The sequence below is a fragment of the Sminthopsis crassicaudata genome, chromosome 4, assembly GCF_048593235.1.
Source record: "Sminthopsis crassicaudata isolate SCR6 chromosome 4, ASM4859323v1, whole genome shotgun sequence".
Lineage (NCBI taxonomy): Eukaryota > Metazoa > Chordata > Mammalia > Dasyuromorphia > Dasyuridae > Sminthopsis > Sminthopsis crassicaudata.
Genome location: NC_133620.1, coordinates 67,716,783 through 67,738,207, shown reverse-complemented (window position 1 = coordinate 67,738,207; position 21,425 = coordinate 67,716,783). Strand labels below are relative to the sequence as shown.

The following is a 21,425-nucleotide window of genomic DNA, read 5'->3' as shown; positions in this document are numbered from 1 at the left end:
ATTCAGATCTTGACCCTACAGAACACACGTAGAAAATGAAATGTTGGTTTTGTTGTTCTATGGAGCATCTCTTTTTACCAAGAATGACCTTTAGTAGTATAGCTAAAGCTTCACAGCTTCAAGCAGAGTTCTTGCCCACCCTTTCAAGTTGCCATTAGTGAATGTTACCTTCTCAATAAATTATCCCTTATCCCACCCCATCACCTCACTCGTATTTGTTTGGGTATCCAGGCATCTAGTTCTTATTTTCAAGGACTGGGAAAGGATCTTTTACCCACTTCAATTTCAATTCTTAGAGCAACATGGACCCTGCCAAAGCTAAGTATGTTCTGTTGTCTGCGATTGTGCCTGGGATGTGTAGGGATTTTATTTAGGGACCCAGATCAACCTTCTCATTTTACCACAGAAGTAAAGGTGACTTCCCAAAACTCACTCAGCACCTTGTTCCTCTGAATTATTAGCTCAAGCCACCAACTCCAACATTATCGCCTTTCCGAAACCTTAAAATTGTAGGAAATGCTGCCTCATTTGGGTATGATAGCTCACTAGTGGTTCTAAAACACTAGGTTGCTTGTGGTCTTTTGTTCTCTGAGAGAATCAAAATGATTATGTTTGAGTCAACTTAGCGTGTCTGACTGCAGCTGATCAGACCAACACAGGTTCGGAAGGCTCGCCCAGGTCAGACACAAGAGTCCCTATGAACATCTGGAGGGCTTCTCTAACTCTGTGCATCTCGCAGTTCTTCTGGGCTAATTCAATTCTGCTTTGCTTACTATGAGCACCTTCTCTGGCGAGGTTACATCTTGCTGGGCAGTCCTGTGCCAGTGTCTTCCATGTCATACAATCAATTATAAAGTTCTTAAAGAGTGTCTTTCTTAACACTTTTTCTGACCACCAAGTGAGTGCTTGCCTTGTGCGAGTTCTCCATAAAATAGTGACAAAAGTATGTTTTGGCGAGTGTACTTTTACTAGTGGATAAAGGCATGGTAGTGCACTGGAGAGTTTGGGAGATGGGGGGAATGGAGGGGAAATGTACTGTGCACTGGAAAAGAAAAATGAATTCCCAGTGGGAAATGAATCATGCTGATTGATAATCATTTCACTTTCTTTTTCATGCACAGGATTCATTTTTTTCCTACAAAAGACCTCCAGAGAATCAACAGTCCAGTCACCAGGTCTTCTATTCTCTCCTTAATTTTCAATTCTTGACATGCAACATGTTAACTTCAAGTGTGACCACATAGAGAGAATGACTCACTGGGAATATATGATCTGTGAGCAAATAAAATCCTATCCAGTAATCTTCAATTTATTTACTTTTTTTTCCCCTCCCCACAATGTAAGCAACACCTCATTTAACAAGCAGTTTTAGAATAAAACTTGCAAAAACACTTCCCTAAGTTTAAAAATTGGGGTTTCAACAAGAACCAGGAAATAATTTCTAAAATTTTGTGTGGGATATCTCAAAATATAATCTATCTATTCTAAGGACTTCCAGGTCCACTTAGCTTTGGATTCTTATTTCAATGCACACTTCAGCTGACATCAGCAAGCCTGACAAAAATGACCATACATGGCTGAATTAAGCACACCTTGTTTATAAGTAGCTCAGAATCCTAATGAAATGGGCCAGAGCCCAAAGGCATTTTATTATGATGAGTTATAGGTATCTCATTTTTTAAGGTGAATTCAAAGGATGAGTGAAATTTACAGTTACTGACTTATGGCTGATTTTCATTTAGCATTTTCTAACCCCTTCCTAATTCTATTTAATCCTAACATAGGACACATTCTACACACCACTGGTAGAGAAATCTAATTTTAGTAATAAAGCTCTAGCTTTAATTATTATTCTGGTCCTGAGTCTCAAAGTCCATGAATTTGTGCTTGGTACGAAATGGAAAATGAAATAATGAATTTGTTGCAATAAGGAAGTGAATCAATGTTTTGGGGATGAAAAAAAAGGCCCATTTTAACCAAGCCACTTCTATTTTCTCTCTTCTTCCTTTAGCAGAATAATTTACTTTCAATCACCAGAATGAAATGTCCAAGTTTTCAGAAGTTTCCATTTTTTTCAGTTTGACCTCATAAAGGCAAGAGGTATGTCAGGAAGGAGGTGATCACATAATCTCCTTTTATTCATTTGTGTCTGTATAGCACGAAAGTAGCATTTATCATAAAGAGCAAAGCTAATAGTCTTGAGATCCAACTCTATCTCTGCAGCTATCTCCCAGAGATTTTAAGAGAGGTGCTATCCAAGTGACTCTCAGCGTATGTGAGAATTTTCCTGGATATACACAGTAAACAACCTTGAAACTGAAATAAGCTTCTCCCTTTGACATAATAATAGCATTTTGTGTGATTACTTTCCTTCCATTCACATGGCAAAATCTTTTTTTCCCTAATAGTCCATTCTTGACCTGGTCTCAGATAATGTGTACATGGCATTTTAAAAAAAAAAAAAGTGTCCAACTTCCATGATAATCCAAAGGTTACTCGATATTATCTCTTAAATTCAGAAAACTGGGCTTTAGATCTCCGCAGTCAGTTTCAAGACTATTTAACCTGATTCCCAATGACTGGGATCAAACACGTTCAATTATACCATATAAATAATAGTCTCTAATCAAGGGAAACATAAACCTAGAAAAGTAATAAGGACCAGAAGCAGATGACCCATGAGTGATACAAGCCTATTCTTCGAGCTGACAGTCCATCAGGCCCGTTTACCTCACATATCCAGAGCCTTTTTTTCCCAGAATACAAACACAAGCTTTAGTTAGTGCCCCCAAATCTGGAGTTACAGGAACACAGCCAGAACATCATGATGTACGGTCAGAATATAAGATGAGAAGAGTGAGATGGGATATGAAACAGGCAAGTCTTGAAACTACACATGTTGATACGGCCTCCAACCAAAAGGCTCAGAAAGCCCCTGCCAGTTCTCTCTAGTCTTTCAGGTGGCCCCCAATTACAAATCACCTGCCAAGTCTGGCTGCTACAAAGGGAACCCTGACTTCCTAGAAGGGAGCTGGTTTTTTCTCACCAAAGAGACCCCCAGAGCACTCTCCTCTGAGGGTCTGAGAAGTCTCCATAACTCTGGATCCTCCATGGAGCTGAGCCTTAAAGGCAAAGAAATTCCAGACTCTCTGAAGTGCACGGGACCTCTGAGACCGCCTGATCCAAGCCATCCCTGAACGGCTCTCCTACCCCACCACAGGGCTATTCTCTTACAGACACAGGGAGGACATGGCAGGGAGGACACCGGCATGGGGGTCCCCCATGCCCCGGGGCACCCTCGCTTCTTTCTCCCGGGTTTTGTTCAGTCCTGCTCACCAGGAAAGCCTCTGCCTGCTTGGAGCAAAAGTTAAGCCTGTGCTTGAGAGGCCTGGGGGCGGTGCTGGAAGCCTTTACACTTCTTGCAGTATTTGATGGAGTCTTTCTCCCAGGAATCCCAAATGCACAGGAACCTAACCTGACTCTACTTGAGGGCAACTTCCTGCTTCTATTCTTGGAGGGCAGATTCATTCTAGCAGGGTTTGCTAAAGGGCAGAATAGGAGGGCCATGTGCACCAAAGGGATGAGCTATGTTTGCTTGGGATGGCTTTGCTCGCCACCACGGCCGCCGCTTTAAGGGTGGCAACCACCATCTCCAGTGAGAACCAAACTTTAAACATATTTAAGTCTCTTTAGATGATAAGTGAAAGAAGGGTGGACAGAGAGGACAAAGGATGGAAGGACTGTGAGATTCAACTGAAACACACACACACACTCTCTCTCTCTCTCTCTCTCTCTCTCTCTCTCTCTCTCTCTCTCTCTCTCTCTGGAACCATTCTGGGATTCATGTTCCAACTCCATGCTTTGATTAGTCCTCTGCAACTGGACACCATTATTATTGTGATGCCCTTTACTAGAGATGGACATGCCAAAACAGGGCAACTCCAGCAACATCAGGGGCTGTGCAGGACCTTGCAATGGCCTGAAGCTTTCAGTTAGTGCTTTAGCTCGTCACGGGAAAACCCAAAGGCTGCCCATCCCTTGTGGTCAGAGATCGTGTTGCCAGTCTTTGCCCATCCATCCCTTTGGAATCATTTGTGCTGTTTCTCTATCATTTGTAAAAAGAAGTTTCAATTGTTTTCCACTAAAATTACAAGTGGGAAAGAGTCATCCTGTCCTCCACCAGCACAGCGTCCGTCCCAAACTGATCGGTGCACTGCTTCACGGTGGCCAAGATGCTCAGCAGTCGCTGATCCAGAGCCTCCAGGTGGGAGTCAGAGAGCACGGGCGAGATGGGGTCATGAGCCGTGGCCGACTTTAAGGCAGACTTCAGCACACCGTTCTTTAGGTAGTTCAACCTGTTCCAGGTGGAGACCCGAATTCTGGAAAACAAGAGATGAGCGTCGGTCACTAGGAGGAAGCCTTCTGGGAGCGCGGCTGCTCCTGCCTCACGCCAGCTCTGCTAGGACCCAGCTGGCTCTCCCCTGGTGACCGCCCTTCTGACTGCTTCACTGTCCCAGAGGACAAAGGTGAGCCCTGAGGGCAGGGGCATACTTTGGCCCTTCTTCTGACCCCAAACAGGCTCCTGAGGAATGCTGGTGGATTCTAGTTAAATCTAAGACTAGCAAGAAGACAAGCCATCTAAGCCAAAGTCAAGCCAAGTCTGGGAGGACAATGTGGCTCTGCATAAGGACGATGCTTTCTGGGGTCCGAGTCACCCAGGGGAGGCGGGAGCAGAGCTCTAGAGGCTGCCCTGCCTCCATCTCCTGCCTGGCACTTACCGCTCTGGATAGGCTGGTTCCCACAGACCTTCCCAGTTTCATTGTACGTTACTGTGCCTTCCAGACACAAGAGCCAAGTCAAAGCAACTTTCTCACTCTTCCTCACACACAACACTCCTTCTCCTGAGTCAGCTCAAGCACCCCCTAGAAGCCTCTCAGAATCAAAGCTGCATTTAATACCTTCTCTCCTCCAAAGTACCTTTATTTATTCTGTGAATACCTATACCTCTATCTATCAATCATCAATCTATATCATTCATCAATCTATCATCTATCTAGTTATTCATTTACTCTATCCCTCTTTCTAGCCCCAACACTCAGCCTCAGTGAAAGGCAGTCAAGTTCCTTGAGAGCAGGAAACAGGTCACTTCTGTCTCTCTGTGCTCAGTGCAGTACAGTGCTTAGCACATAAGTGCTTAATGAATGCTTGCTGACTGAGCTAAAGCAAAACCCTGACAGTATGGTTTTAATCAACATACAGAGAATCTTCTACTTGTAAATGGGATATGCTCCAAAAATGCATTTGTAAGCAATTTGGAATGCTAAAAATATTTGCTTGCAATTCAAAGAGCACAAACCATGTCATAAATGGTGACTGGGTTCTCTAATCAACACTGAATCTCAGCGTCAGTGGGTTGGTAGGAAAGGCAAAAAATCCTGATCGGCAGAATTAGTAAGGACACTGCAGTCCTTGTGGTCCTCAGGCCACCCAGCTGAGACATCTTTTCAATCACTCATACATGAGAAAGGCATGAACTATGCTAAGCCTTCCCACATTGTGAGAAAGAACATATAAGAATAGTCAGTAGGAAGACATTTTGCTAAAGTCAAATATAAATTTAGGGTTAGTCTGTGTCTCTGCTTCTGTCAATCTGTAGAAAACCCAAAGCTAACTCCATTCCAACTATTAGTTGCTTTAAATCTAATGCTATCAAAGGAGAAAAATTAGATTTTTTTGCTCCTATGTCCAGTCCTGTGGATAGGGAGGACTTTAGGAAGCATGCCTGCCACCAGACACACTCCTGACGGTACCCTGGAAGATATACAGGGCTTAAAATACCGAGGACACAGATTTTGTGGTTTGGAAGAACTGAATCCCAATCCTGTCTCAGTATGTCCTGCGTTCCTACTCGGACATCCTCAGAGATCCTACAGAAGACACTGAACCTGACTGGCTTAGTTTCTTCATCTGCAAAAAGGCAATAATAAGAGCACCTGCTTTCTGGATTGGTTGGGGTCAAATGCAGAAACTCACATAAAGTATTACCTATTATTATTATTAATAGTAGTAGTATTCTCTATGGAGTAAAATCTTACTAGGTGTTTTTGAATAGTCAAATCAGTAAAAACAAATTAGGGAGAGCTTTCAGAGTCGGCATCCCATTTTCCTTTTATACTGTAGGTTCGAAAATGAATGGGCTTAAAAAAAATATGAAAAACATGAGAGCAAAATTGCCTTTGGCTTTGACTTCAAGCTTCTGCAACTGTCACAGAACTTTGGCTTGGGAGGCTTATGTCCTGCCTGGGTCAGTGTGACAGAGGTGTGAAATGCCAGCATTGTCTGGGAAGATTTAACTCACATGCAGCACTGGTAGAGAGGGGCGAGGATGCTTCTCTCATCCAGAGTAGGGTTTCCAAAGCTGAAAAAAAAAGAGAAGCCAGTGGATTAGATTCAGAAGAGCCAGCACTCTTTCCAACCTCAGCAAGTTCTGCAAAGAATCCTTAAACCGGTCCCAGATAAGTTCATGCTATACAAGCTCCAATCACTGAAATTAAAAAACAAACAGAGCATGACCAATCAGACACAGGATCCCCAATGGCTGGTTCCAAGCATCTAACAAATAAAAATGACAGTCCTTTTCCAGACTCCTTTCTCCTATCAAGATCTCCCAAGACGGTCCAGTACCATTATTTACCATAAGATAATTGAATTTATATCATTCAATGATATAAAACAGCAATAAGGGTCAAAAAAAAAAGAGGGGGGGATTGTGGTGTTGAGGGAGGTTCAATTTCAGGAAAGGGGAGGAAAAAAGTTATAGACTCCATTCAGACCATTCCACAATCAAGCGGGTTTGAAAAGGATTGCCTCACTGTCCACCAAAATGACAAAGGAGAGGTTCATCTTGTTACTTGCCAGCATACTTCCTCTCCCAAAGTAGTTTTCTCCCTGTTTCACAGAAGTTCAGGAGAGCCTGATTCATTGCATGTCAAGCATTTGTGTTAAAATGATCTTGGCAGATAATTTAGAGATGAAATGAGAGACCACAATTCTCCACATTCCATTCTGGAAATGGAACAGCCCCTGGTCACACTGGAGCACAAATCCGCATTTTAAAATGATAAAACAGCTACAATGATGATTCCAAGGTAAAATTCTGCTATAAATAATTAGCGTCCAAAGAGGTATCAGAAAACCTCAAGAGATGCTGTCACTCTGGGCTGGCTTGACCGTGAGTCAGAGAAGCAGCAGCAATGCTGGCAGGCTTCTGCCATTCACGGAGCACGGAGGTTAGATTTGTACTCATCACACCCCATGTTTGGTACAAGATGGTGGCACTTTTAGCAAATGCTGTGCATTCATTCTTAAGGAACAGCTTCAGTATTCCCAGGAACAGCATGAAACTTTCCCCCAGCAGCAGTGATGTAATACTTGCTACGTTCTGAGTGCCAGTCAAATATCGCATTGCTGCCATCACTTAGTAAGCACTATCAAGTATGAGGCTGTACCTCAGAAAACATTGGGAGAGACAGAGTATTAATCAGAATTAAGCTTTGCTTTGCTCCCAAATCTTACAAGAAAAAGAAAGAAAGAAATCTTTCTTCTTCTCCTGATCACCAAAGGGCAATGTTTAGACAGCCACAACTAAAACAATATGGAGAGCAAGTAAATCTACTATATCAGGTGTTAAATTATTTGCACCTCTGAACAAATGAAATCTGAAGTTGAACAAGTGTCAGTATCCATTGCCCCTTCAGTTCTGCAAACTTGTCTAGCCCCCCTGGCCCTGGCACTGGCCCCACTATCAATAAAAGCAGCCCCCCCCCCCCGTCCCGACCTTTGGAAAAGTGACTTGACATTTCGCTAAAAATCTGAGTGGAAAGGGCAAAGATGGCAAGTCATTTCTGAATGTTAGAAGGAGAAGGAAGAGATACTGACAGGGAAGTTTCTATGAAGGAGCAAGGTGGAGAACTATATTCCCCCTTCCACAGAAAGGGATGGCAATAGAAAGGAGCTTAGAGAAGACAACATCGTGAGCCTGGAGGAACCTGATCTAGTTCAACTCTCCCATTTAGAAGGAAGGAAGGAAATATGGAAGGAAAGAGGGAGAGAGGAAAGGAGAAAGGGAAGGAGGAAGGAGAAAGGAAAAAAGGAGAAAAAGGAGGAAGGAGAGAGAAAAAAGGAGGAAAAGGGGGAGGAAGAAGAACAAAGGAAAGATGGTGGTCACACACACCAGGCACTGTGCTAACTACCTCACAAATACTGGGCACTATGTGCTGTTGTTACCACCATTTTAGAGTTGAAGAAGCTGAAGCAGAGACAGATAAAATAACCTGTCAAGGTTACAAGCTAGTAAATATTTGAGGTTAGATTTGTACTCATCACACCCTAACTCCAGGCCCTGAACTCTCCACACAATGCCTACCTAAGGCCTGGAGAGAATTCTTGAGGGCTTTCAGCAGATCCAATCTTCTGTTTGGAGAATTTTGGCCTTGGGATTCTATCTTAAATCCCAGTAATGGGCAAAGTGAACTCCTCCCCTTAAATATCTCCAGAGCTGAGAAGGAATTCCATATTGCTTAAAGCGTCCCATTGCTGTAAGAAGCTCGGTAGTCTCTGTCCCATTAAACTGAGAAGCTAGAAGAAGCCCACAGGCTCTCAGTGATCTGGCCAGGGTAAGGCCTGTGATAGGGGCCAGAAGCCCCCTTTCTTGCTGTGGGGAGTCTGAGTATCTCAGTTCCTCAGGAGCTCCTCTGGGCATGAATCAGTCCCTAAGCAGTGACCCGTGTACCGGATCCAGGTCCCTGGCTTTGTCTTCCAAGGTCTGCTCCTGCTTGACCCAAAGAGAAACCTATAAAACTCAACAGGCTTTCCTGGTTTTGCTGCCCCTTCCACCTCACACCCCAAAGAGACCCCAAACTCCCTGAGTGCCCTAACTCAAACAACACTAAGACCATGATATTGCTGCAAAACACAGAAAAACGAAGAACGTCCCAAGGCAGTGGAGCAAAAGCAGCGACAAGCGGAGGCCACTAACGGGGGCCACACACCAGGATGCCTGCTGCCCGTCACCAATCGGCACCACCTCTGACATTTCCCAGTAACCTTTTGCGGCCGCATGTCTGACCCTGGGCCCGGTTTCTTTCTGGGACACGCGAGCTGCTCTCTACGAATACAGACGCACCTCTTGGCATTGTCCAGGAGAATGAGCATGCTGGCACCCTCGTCATCCTGAAAGCTCTCGTAGTGGTGGCGGTCGGCGTTGCCGATCAGGTAGTCAAAGACCGCGGTGTCCACAATGTCCAGGAGCCGGGGCCCGGAGTCGTAGGGGGACGTCTTCTTCACGGCGTCGCAGTAGCTGTCGTCGTACTCCCACCTGGAGGCAGGCAGCATCACCACGGTTACTTACTGAGCGCCAACTCTGGGCTCGGCACTGTTCAAAACAAAGAGAAGCCAGGGTCCCTGCCCGGCAGGCTCGCGCTGGCTGCCCGGCCCTGCGGAGCCAGCGCGGCACCAGACCAGGCCCGAGGGGGGATTAATGAGCAGCCTGCCCCCAGCTCTAGGACTTTTACCTGGCGAGCTTCCCCTCCCTGTAAGTCCTGCCCCATGGGTGTCGGTGTTTCTGCAGCGGCCAGACATCGGGAAGCCACAAGGTAACAGACCCCTCCATCAGGTCTCCGTCCGCGCAGGCGGGCTCCGTTTCCCGGCAATAATAACACTTCCCGTAAAAGCAGGTGTTGTTACCTTAGAGAGAGAAAGAGGCCAGATATCACGTGGGAGAAATGGAGAAGCTCAGTCACCTCCCCCACACATCGTAAAGCGGCTCCACAATGAGAACAGGGCCTGAACGCTGGGTTCGAACCAAGAGCTTGGTTTAAACACAAATAAACTTTGTCCTTTTCATGCTACAGCACCGCCAAGTAGGTCAACTATCAAGCCCACTGCCATACACAGAGCAGGAGCACTTTAAAGGCTTGACCATTATCATACAGTATATTATAAAAGATACTACAGGGAGCGGTAAGTTTTGAGCACACTATTAGCCAGGGAAGAAGGGATGAGAGAGAAAAATCTTCCTACAGAGTTCCAGCTTAATGTTTTTTTCATTGCATAACACTCTTCTCACCAATGAAAGGAGGAGATGAAGAGGGAAGGAAAGGAGAGAACAAGAGGAACAGAGAAAAGGAAAAAAGGGAAGGGAGGAAGTAAGTAAGGAAAGAGAGAAGGGGAGAAGGGAAAGGAAAAGAAGGGAAGGAGTGCAAAGAAAGGAAAGAAATGAGGGAGAAAACTCTATTTCAAACTATCTCCTATTTTGAACAATGTAGATAGAGAATAAGAAGAGAAAAGGGCCTTAAAAAAAAAAAAGACATACATGAAGAGATCCTAAAGAAATGGAGGTAGACGATTACTAACAGCTGTCAGGTCTGAGTTATCAATAGAACGTGAAGACTAAGGGAGAATGAAAAGACAAAAATGACAGTAAGATTTTCAAAGCCAACTATCTAGAAAATAATATGAAACTAACAGAAACAGGTTATTCAGGAAAAGGCGTTGACATTGAGAGGGAAGATTAATTTGATTTTAGATATGGTGAGTATGAAATACCAAACGGACAGACAAATGGATTGATAAAGACAGAGATATGGATGTAACCTATACAAAGGCAATAGCTGAAACAAGGGGAATAGAAAAGATCTTTTAAAAACAAGCATAAAGAAAAAATGAAAAGTAAAGAGGAGAGTTTCTTGTCCTGTAGAATTTCCTTTGTTCTTTAAAATAACTTTATAGTGGGAATTTCAGGCAAAATGACATTGGTTGCTATTCTTCAATGGATCAGAAGAAAAAAATTTATAAATAAACCATTCTCAAAAGGATACTACTAATTATTAGTAATTAGCAATTATATTGAAGATTATTCCAAATCAGCAATAAGAAAAATACATATCAAAACAACTTTGAAGTTTACCTCACACCCAGCAAAATGGCAAAAATAACAAAAGTTTGAACTGTGCTCCTCAATGCTAGAGAAGTTGTGAAGACTGACATGCTCTCTACTATTGATAGAGATGTAAATTGGTTTACTCATGCTAGAAAACAATTTGGAATTCAAATTTATAACAGACAATCAAAAAGTTCTGAGCGGGGCGGCTAGGTGGCGCAGTAGATAGAGCACCAGCCTTGAAGTCATGAGGACCTTAGTTCAAATGTGACCCCAGACACTTCCTAGCTGTGTGACCCTGGGCAAGTCACTTAACCCCAACTGCCTCAGCAAAAAAAAAAAAAAGGAAAAGAAAAAAAAGTTCTGAGCAAGATCTCATTGATACGTGACATACTCTAAGGAGGCAAATGAAAGGAAGAATATACCCTTTCTAAATACCCCAAAGTATTTACAGCAACACTTTTAGTAGTTGTCTTTTTTAAAAGGCAAAATAAGTACCAGTGACTAGGGAAGAACCAAACAAATTTATGTTTTATGGGATGGAAATATAATGGAAATTGTGCCAAGAGAAATGACAAACATCAAGAATTCAGAAAAGCATAGGAAGACCTACATGAACTGATGCAAGGTAAATTAGGCAGAAACAAGAAAATAAGATATACAGCAATTAAAATAATATGACAGCAAAGGACAAAAAACTCCCAAATTCTATGCTGTATAATTATAATAACCAAGAAGTATAGTCCTAGAAGAGTTTAGAAAATATACCTCTCTCCTCTCTTCGCAGATATAGGATAGATGTAAAATATTTTATATATTGTTTTTTATATATACATACACACACACACACATACACACACACACACACACACACACACACACACACATATATATGTGTATATATATATGTGTATATATATATGTGTATATACGTATATATATATATATATATATATATATATATATATATATATATATATATATATATATATATCAAGTGACATGTTGGTTAGTTTTGCTGACCTAATTTTTCTTGGAAAAGTAGAAAGCAATTTGGTATAAATTAGATATAGGCCAATGTCTGTGCAGCAAATTTCTGATAAAAATCTCCTATTTACAACATATAAGGAAATGATTCATATTTATATATAAGCCATTCCTCAGTAGATAAATTATCAAAGGACATAAACAGAAATTTTTCAAAAGGAGAAAGGAAAGCTTCAAATAACCATATGAAAAAATGTTTCAAATCATCATAATTATTAAGAAATGTAATTCACACCCATCAAACTGGCAAAGAAGAAAAGAGGAAAATGACAAATGTTGGAGAAGCTATGGGAAAACAGGCACATTGATGCATTATTAACTGAGCTCTTAACTAATCCAGACATTCTAAAAAGCACTTAAGCTTATACTTAGGAGAGCTAAAAAGTGCAAATCCCCAGTAAACAATTACTAGGCTTCTACACCAAAGTAATCAAAGAAAGAAGAAAAAGAATCTATACATACAAAAGTACTTATAATAGCACCTTTTGTAATAGACCCAAACTGAAAACAAATGGGGAGTGCATCTTTTGGGGAAAAGCTAAACAAATTGTGGACTATGAATGTATAGAATACTACATGGTGAAATAGTTTCAGAGGAAACTGAGAAGATCTCTTAAGTGATATAGTGAAGTAAAATTAGGCAAAAAAAAAAAAAAAATCTATGTGATTAACAACAACATTACAAAGAAAAAGAACTTTGAAAGACATTAGAACGCTAATCAACATAATGGCAAACCCTGAGGCCAGAGGACTACATGGAGCACATTACCCATCTCCAGGTAGAAGTTACCAGACTTAAAATAAAGAATGAAACATACATTTAATGGCCAATATTGGAAAAGGTTTTTCTGGACTTAGTATATTTGTTACAAAAATTTCTTATAAAACATATTACCAGAGGGGAGATAAAAGAGATAATAAATGCTTATTAAAAATAACTTGTAAAAATTCTTTGTGACAAAAAAGAAAAAAAGTTTTCCTGGACAATGGAGAAAAGACCATATTCAGAAATGAAGGTGTTATAGAAAAGACAAATGACAAAAAGGAGAAGTTTTCAAAAGTTTAAATGACAATGGCTGGGGCAATGTTAAATGTGCTAGGCACTATGCTAGGTGATGGAGATACAAAGATAAAAATGAAAAAGTCCTCACCCTCAAGGATTGGACCTCATTTGGAAGAGACACTATGTACATAAGTCAGTATGCATAAAAGTATCAGATACATTTTAGGGCAAGGACATCAGCTGCTGGGTGAATTAGAAAAGGTTTCATGTAGAAATCACTTGAGCACAGCTTTGGGAGAAACAAGAGATTCTAAGAAATAGAGGTAAGGCAAGAAAAACTGCCAGTGCAAATGCTGAGAGATAGGAGAGAGCTGTTTGTGTAATGAACAGCAAGATCAATTTATTTAGGCTACATAAAACACAGCTAAAAGGGAATCTGCTGAGTTTTTGGATTAAAACATTTGGAAAGAAGTTAGGAATATAGTACCACAAAACTCTGAGTAAGAACAAAGCTTAGAGGTTATCTGGTTTCCCTTCCCACACAGTGCACAAATCTACCACTCCCTTCCCTCCCCCCCCCAAGGAGGATCCTGCCTTCCAGTCAAGGGCTAAATAGGGGCTCACAACTTCTGACAAAAGCACATTATATTTATCAGGTGGCACTGATTATTAGAAAGTCTTTATGCTGATAAGAAACTGCCTCTGCTTTTTTTTTTTTTTTTTTTTCTTTTGGGGGAACAACAAAACAAACAGCTCTTCATATCTTGGAAGACTATTGTGTCTAATCTTACTCTTACTCTTCTCTGGGTTAAGTGGGGATCTCCAGCTCCCTCAGTTATTCCTGTGATAGAGTATAGACACTTTCAGTAAAAGGTGCTGATAATGAGTTCCCACTTCCCTGGAGATCTTCAACCAAAGGCTGGATGATCAATTGGCAGGTAAGAAGAGTGGAGATTCTTTTTTGTGAAGGAGTTTTTGTAACTCCTTCCAACATTACAATTTTGTGACAATCCTCATTATTCTCATCTGAACACAGCTCGTTTTGTCAACCACTTTTCAGATATGATGCCTCAAAATGAATTATCCAGATAATGTCATTATCCAGATAAAATAGTCTGATAAGCACAGAGGGCATACTCCTTACTCACATATGTTAGAATGATAAGAGGCATGATCTAGTTTATTCCATTTCTAATCAGTAAGTTGAATAATCCCTTATTTAAATACTGCTTTAAATTTCCTTACCAAGAGTTAAAAATGTGCTCAGTAACTGCTCTGTGGCAACAGGCTTGATCTCAGTTCGAAGATTCACAAATCTCCCAACAACCAAGGGAGCACGGCGGAAACCTAAAATTCTATCATGAAAGAAAAAAGAAAAAAAAAAAAAAAACAAATCATTAGTAAAATATTTTGGAGGACATTTTTAGACCTATAAGTATATGTCTAAAAGTTCCAGTGAGAGCAATTTCATTAACCAAAAATTACAGTTTGCTTGAAATTAAAATTCCAAAGAACAATTCATACTGAGTCTCCTAATATTTGAAAAGGCAACTTTTGCTAAAGGCAATGGAGCCAGTACTCTGGTTTAGAAGTCTCAGGACTGTTACTTTATTCTTCTAGCTCAGTGGTCCTCAAACTTTTAAAACAGGGGGCCAGTTCACTGTCCCTCAGACTGTGGGAGGGCTAGACTAGTAAAAACAAAAACTCACGCTCTGTCTCCACCCCTCAGCCCATTTGCCATAACCTGGCGAGCCACATAAACATCCTCAGCTGGCTGCATCTGGCCTGCGGGGCGTAGTTTGAGAACCTCTGTTCTAGACTGTCAATATAGTAAATGTAATCTCAAGTATAAGAAAGAGCATAAAAGTTTTTCATCCCAAAATATTCTTATAGCCAGTTTGGAAATTTAAAAATTAATCTCTTATCTTTCCATTGATGATCTTAGTTTTAATCCAGGTAAAGATTTTTTGGTTCAGATTTCAAAAGACTCATAAATGTATCATTATTACTTTTTCTAATATCAAAAAACATGACCTTCAAGCTAGAAATATCCAACATTATACTTTCTTTTACTAACTAGTTCAATTGTGCTATTTTGGTTTTATCTTGGACTTTTGACTTTGCTGGTCCATTAATTAGACAGGAAAATCTTTATCTAATTCTTATAGGTAAATCCAGCAATTATATACATCATCATTTCTTGAAAATCAACAGAGGCCTTACTAAGAACTGAAATGGCTTACATGAGTTAGAATATTCATTTGGGAAGCAATGCTGTCATACAGATGTGAATAGTGCAAAAACAATGGGATTTTATTAATTTAGAATGAATTGAAAATTAAGCCAAAATTATTGAGTCATATGCTTTAGGAAAACTTCTACAACTCCTTTCTAAGAGAGAAAGATTTAAAAGAAAAGATCCTAAGAATATATAAAAACCTAGTCATTTTACCTGTCCAAGTGAAAAGCTGCTACTTCTGCATTGTGCCTGTCATAACCAGCATATGGCTCCCCTTCGACCACATAGTCTCGACTATACCTGCAAAAGACAGGCCCAAGTAGAAAGGCAGAATGTGAATCCCAGCAAGTCCAGTTCTGTCCCATAGATTCTGCTTTGGTCAATCCTTGGAACAATCAAGATCTTCAAACATAGCTAACAGATGGCAGCATTAAAGTGGGCCTCTAGAGTCTGTCCCCATGATATCTTATTTTTTTTTTTTAATTACATTTGATTGAGGTCCTCAGTATTTACATGAAAGTTATTTCAGCTCTCCTCCTCAACCCCTACTAAACTCTCTTGTGACAAAGAAGAACAATTAAGAAAAAATGTCTAATCCAGTGACTACTCCACAGGAAAAAATATATTTTAATAAATATTTTATCTCAGTAATTTTCTTTGTCTCCTTCATGTGAGGGAAGTTAAGTTTCATTATATGTTCTTTAGATTAAAAACCAATGAGGTTCCAGATTTAAACTTTCAATCAGAATCAGCTTCCTTTTCTACTTTGGTAGTTACTGCTTAATTTGTTTATTTAATTTTCTAAATCTTAAGGTATCTCTTCCTATGCCTCCATTTGAAATCCTAATATAGGTATAACATTACATTACATTCATATAACATAAATTTTCAGTCATTTCCCAACTGATTCTAGTTTTTTGATACTGATATTTTAGTATATATTAGACTATGGTCTCTATCTTTTATTTCCTTGGAGGTTTTGACTCAATAATGGAACTATAAGGTCAAAAATATGGATAAGCCAATCATTTTTCTTGTATAATTCAAAATTAACGTCAAATTTAGAGCAATCTATTAGTTTGCCTGTTTTCTAGAGCTCTTGTAAACATCAACTGTTTCTATTTTTTGCCATCTTTGCCAATGTTCAAATGGTATGAGATGAAACTTCAGTTAAATTCAGATCTGTATTAATTAATTAAGACAAAATATATCAGATGCTTTGCAATAAATTTGCATTTGCTGTCTCACTCTCAGACCTACCCCAGGAAATGTTGTCTTGTGGGAGGGACCCTAGATTTGTCAGCAGTCCTGAGTTCTCATCTTGGCTCTGTCACTACCTAATTATGTGAAGAAATTATTTAAATTCACTGTGCTTTAGTTTCTTCATCTATAAAATGTGGGGGTTGAGCTAAGTGATTTTTAAAGCATTTTCTACTTTGTCTGATCCTAGGTTCTTACGGTCATTCTGACAGAAGCATCACATGCACAGAGCTAAATAACCAGGAACAAGAGGCATTCCTTACCATTCCTCCTCCCTAGTACAAGAAAAGTATGTAAATCAGTAACTGCTTATGAGCAGTAACTGCTCACTTTCCCCACACTTCCTGAGCTGGAAGTGGACCCCGAATGTCTCATTTGGGAACTGTCAGGAACAAAGATACACTGAGACAGAAGCAAGCTGCTGCAGCTCCCCCCAACATCCTCCCAGCTCCAAGGTGGAGATAGCTGTGGGGAAGCAGAGAGGAGGAGCACTGACCATGGCAATGGGACTTGTTCAGGGTCACTCAGCCAATATGTGTCAAAGGCAGAACTGGAACCTGGTACTTCTTGCTTTCACACTGACATCCCATCCACTACAAAAAAGCTTTTTAAGCTATGGATCACAACCCCATATGGGGTCATGTAACTGAATATGGAGGTTGTGAAATTATGATTTATTATCAGTAAATATTTGATTAATATACCTATTTCATATACTTATATACTTGGGGTCATGTAAAAATTTCTTGAGTGAAAAAAGTTTGAGAAGTCCTACACTATACTATACTAGCTTCCATGGCCACCATTAGTGCTTTCAGAAAATCACTGCTTCATTGCTGTGGATTCAAAATCTTAGAGGCAATGCATAAGAAAAAAGGGGCTCTGTTTACATATTTTGCCTTTAGCAAATAGACTCCTTATACTAGTTCTACTGCTCAGAGATGAGGACATTAAGAACCTGGCCCTCCAAATAAAGTTATACACCAAGACCACTGGTGACTTAAAGAGAGACACACTTCCTTGTGTGACAGTGCTGAGGATCCCAGTCCTCTCAGCACAGAGTTATTAATCTTAAGTCACTGACAGAACAGCCAAGTGCATCTCATAACTACCATTGTATCATCTTCTGGGAAAGAATGTCATCGTCTGATTCAGGGTATTAATCTGTCCTTATGCCAGTTTCTGAAGCACTAGGGGTCAGAATGACAATTTATTGGCTATTCAAGGCAACTGAAGTCTGCAAATATGTATATTAGTCTCCACCTTCCCTAGCTCAGCAAATCTCCTCTTGTATGGCAATCTAGTAGGAATGGAGACCACCTAATTAATGGTGCTCAAATATCCAAATTAGTAGCCAACCATTCTGCTTGTGTATTTTGGTCTCAAATGCTACTTTCACAAAATCTTCCATTTGGCCAAATTTTCTTGTGTGAATGTCTGAATGTAATCCACTTGTTTGCCTTCCTACACATGTATAATTTTAATTCTTGTGCTTTATTTGTGTTCCTTCAGCACAGTCTCTTAGACTATAAGCCCCTATAAGTTAGGAAGGAGATCTGATTCTATATAATTCCCATTGGCTCCGCAAAGTACCTGCTTAATGACTTTGAAGGAGTTTCTACACCAATTAGGAAAATAAATTTAATAGACAAATATATTTCCTGCATAGTAGAGTGGAAAGGAAACTGGGTTTCTCTGAGTCTTGGTTTCCATAAAATGAGAGGATCATATCAGATAATCTCCAAGTTTCCTTCCAGCTCTAAAGTTCCCTTAGTTCTATGTCATTTTCACAAAAGCAACCTTTATCATCACTATCTACCAAACACAAAACTTTAAATGCCAGCTAATGCCTCTCAATTATATCCTTATCATACTCTGCACTCCCTAGCTGTTGGAGAAACAGGTGTCCTTCCTTTGCCTCAGCTCCATCATGCCCTTCAGCTGAATTATGTCTACCTGCCAAAAGGATCAGATTTAATGCTTCTATGTTTCTTTGCTCCTATGTCTTGTTCTCTCAAACTGCAGAATACAGAGAAATATCCAAAATGCTTTTCTCAAAAGCTAGCATTATGGAATTGGAAAGTGTCCTCACTATTTGAAAGTACTCTGAGAATCTGACAGATTTTGAGGGATTTCATTGATATTACTGGCAAAAAAAAAACAACAAAAAAACATATATATATATATATATATATATATATACCCTCACATTCCTTATTACAGCAAGGTCCCTATTACTATGAATAATGAATGCCCTATAGTAGTCTCCTTATTGGAACTGTAAGTTTCCACTGGGTTGGAACCAGTGACCACATTTTACATCATTATCTTTGACTAGTATGAACTCAAACATAGCAACCATTTTAGGAGGTTCATGATTCACACCAACTGGGAACTAGTCATAGTTCAAGTTCACACATACCGATAATTATTAGTTTAACTATCTACTATTTTATGGCATAGCCATAAGTGCTGGATAATAAAGCCACAAACATCTTTGGAAATCGTTATTGTTGTTCCCAGTATGAGCCAGAAGATGTCACTGTCAATCTTTCCACATTTCAGTTTTTAATCTTAGTTTTATCTTAAACTTGAATCTTATTTAAATATTTATATTTATTTTTTTTATTTATAATTTTTTTCACAGTATATATGCATGAGTAATTTTTTAAAATAATATTATCCCTTGTATTCATTTTTCCAAATTAACCCCTCCCTCCCTCTACTCCCTCCCCTTGATGACAGGCAATCCCATACATTTTACATGTGTTACAATATAACCTAGATACAATACATGTGTGTAAATACCATTTTCTTGTTGCACATTAAATATTAGATTCCGAAAGTTAAATATTTATATTTATTACTTAGATTGCATATTTACATTAGTTTTATCCTATAGCTTAGTAAGTCATTCTAGTGGTTAGTTGTATAGCTTAGCTTTTTCCTTAAAATGGAAAACAAAAACCTCAGACCCTAGAATAAAAGCTTAGTACTTCTAGTCCAAAGCTCTCCTTCTGGAAAAGAAGAAATCGAGATAAAGAGAGCTTGTTACATTCATAGATACGTGGGCTACCTGAAGTGTGACGGCTGGGTTCCTCATGTTACCTTGAAGACTCACCGCTTAGGTTTGAAGACAACTTTCTGTCCTCCTTCAAGTATCAGTAAGGCTTTAAGCTGTGTGCCCTTGTAGCCTACATCAGCCTTAATGATCTTCTTGGTAGCCATGGCATGCATAATGGCCCCCAGCTCTGGGGTCTCTTCTGGGTACACTTCCCGTGGCACTACCCATTGGGCTGCAATCTCCCAAGGAGACTGCAATGTATGCTCCAGGCGGGGATCCAGCTCCACACGGAGGCTGGCCATCATTCGGTGAAAGGCCCGCTGGTCCTCACGGTTGGCAGCTGACGTGTCCAAGTTGTCAATAAGGAAAACTTTTGTAAAGATAAAGATGATGAGGAGAATGACCAGTAGGACAGCTCGCTGTTTCAGCTTCATGATGGCCGCTTTCCCTTCTCCCTCAGCCCAGGCTCTCTCTTCAGTCAGAGTGAGAAGATGGCAATTAATGTGGAGAGTTCATGACTAACATTTGAACTAGTCCATCCCATCACTAAAATATTCTCTAGGACTCCTGCAAGCCAAAACACAAAACCTTTGGTTAAAATTAATTGGAAGACCAGAATCTATCTCTTGATTCCAGGAATCAACTCCAGGAAATTTGTTTACTCCAATTTTCAGAGTTAATTATTTTAAATTAATTTGTCTCATTGGTTAAGCCTAATAGATTAAATGCATCTAATTAATAAAAATTCTAATCCTTACCTTTTTGTGTATAATCAAGATTTATGCTTAAAATGGGTAATTCAATATTTGTAATAATATTATTTATACACACACACACACACACACACACATATATATATATAATTTTACACACACACACACACACACACACACACTACAGTTCCTAATCTTCAAATGCATAATGAAATTGAAAATCAAAATAGTAGTAGGGAGAAGAAAGTGATGAGACAAAAGAATATCATTTGAGAGGTTGAGAGGAGACAGGAACCAGGAATATATTTCATTGGTATATAAATTCTATTCTGATACAGACTGACTATTCCTCTGTACCTTTAGGGTTTTAAAGAACCGCTTGGATCACTGAGAACAGTCACATAGAAAATATGTATGAGAGAATTCCATCATGAAGATGTAAAGTAAAACTTACTAACTTTTTTCTTTGTACATTATGAATTCTACAAATGCCTTTTAACCCCTAGCAGCCAAGAGTTTAGTATTTCTCCTGTTATCCAAACATGGTTTTTATATCAAATTATTAAACTAACAAAAATCAAATAAGGTAAGAAAGGAGAGAGCATCTCAACCGGAAATCCAAATTATAACCAATCCCACATGTGCCATGATCAATGCTCATGTATTTAAATAAGACTCCTAGATATATCTCCCTAATCAGCCTCTACTAATTATTCTCCAAAATTAAAACCCCTGTAATATATGGATAATCAACTCCAGTTAAATCAGGTAGAGGAAAAACATATTCTTACACCATCTGGCTATTAGCAGAATGTGACCAGAAAGCTAATAAGACAGCAACATCAGGCCATTTATATGAAATGGTGATAAAAATAAGACAAAACTGTCATATAATGAAACTTTTTCCCCCTTTGGTTTGAAAATAATATTCTAAGCAGGAATCACTAAGTAAATCTTTTTGTATTTAAGACCTCATAATAGAATAAAAATCTTACATATTAATTTCATCCTAAATACTGAGTCAAATTTCTTTCCATCCTAACCAGATTTATAAAAATATTCACAATCTACTATAGTTTCTGCTGCAGAGGTGGAGCACAGATTAACTTCATCCAAGCACATTTAATAGTTAAGACCATTCATCAAAGAAAGTGAACACT

The 21,425-nt window shown here is 39.7% G+C and overlaps 1 protein-coding gene across 1 annotated transcript in view; it reads right to left on the bottom strand.

The window, feature by feature from the left end:
* Positions 1-2,115: 2,115 nt before the first annotated feature.
* FAM20B (FAM20B glycosaminoglycan xylosylkinase) overlaps positions 2,116-21,425 on the bottom strand; it is a 33,187-nt gene continuing 13,877 nt past the window's right edge. Inside the window, exons 2-8 of the mRNA XM_074308483.1 lie at positions 19,610-20,119; positions 15,442-15,528; positions 14,235-14,344; positions 9,573-9,744; positions 9,185-9,376; positions 6,359-6,418; positions 2,116-4,379 (exon numbers count right to left, since the gene is read on the bottom strand). Of these exons, the coding sequence (XP_074164584.1) occupies positions 4,148-4,379; positions 6,359-6,418; positions 9,185-9,376; positions 9,573-9,744; positions 14,235-14,344; positions 15,442-15,528; positions 19,610-19,986 (1,230 nt within the window). The 5' untranslated portion in view covers positions 19,987-20,119 and the 3' untranslated portion in view covers positions 2,116-4,147. The remainder of the gene's footprint in view (positions 4,380-6,358; positions 6,419-9,184; positions 9,377-9,572; positions 9,745-14,234; positions 14,345-15,441; positions 15,529-19,609; positions 20,120-21,425) is intronic.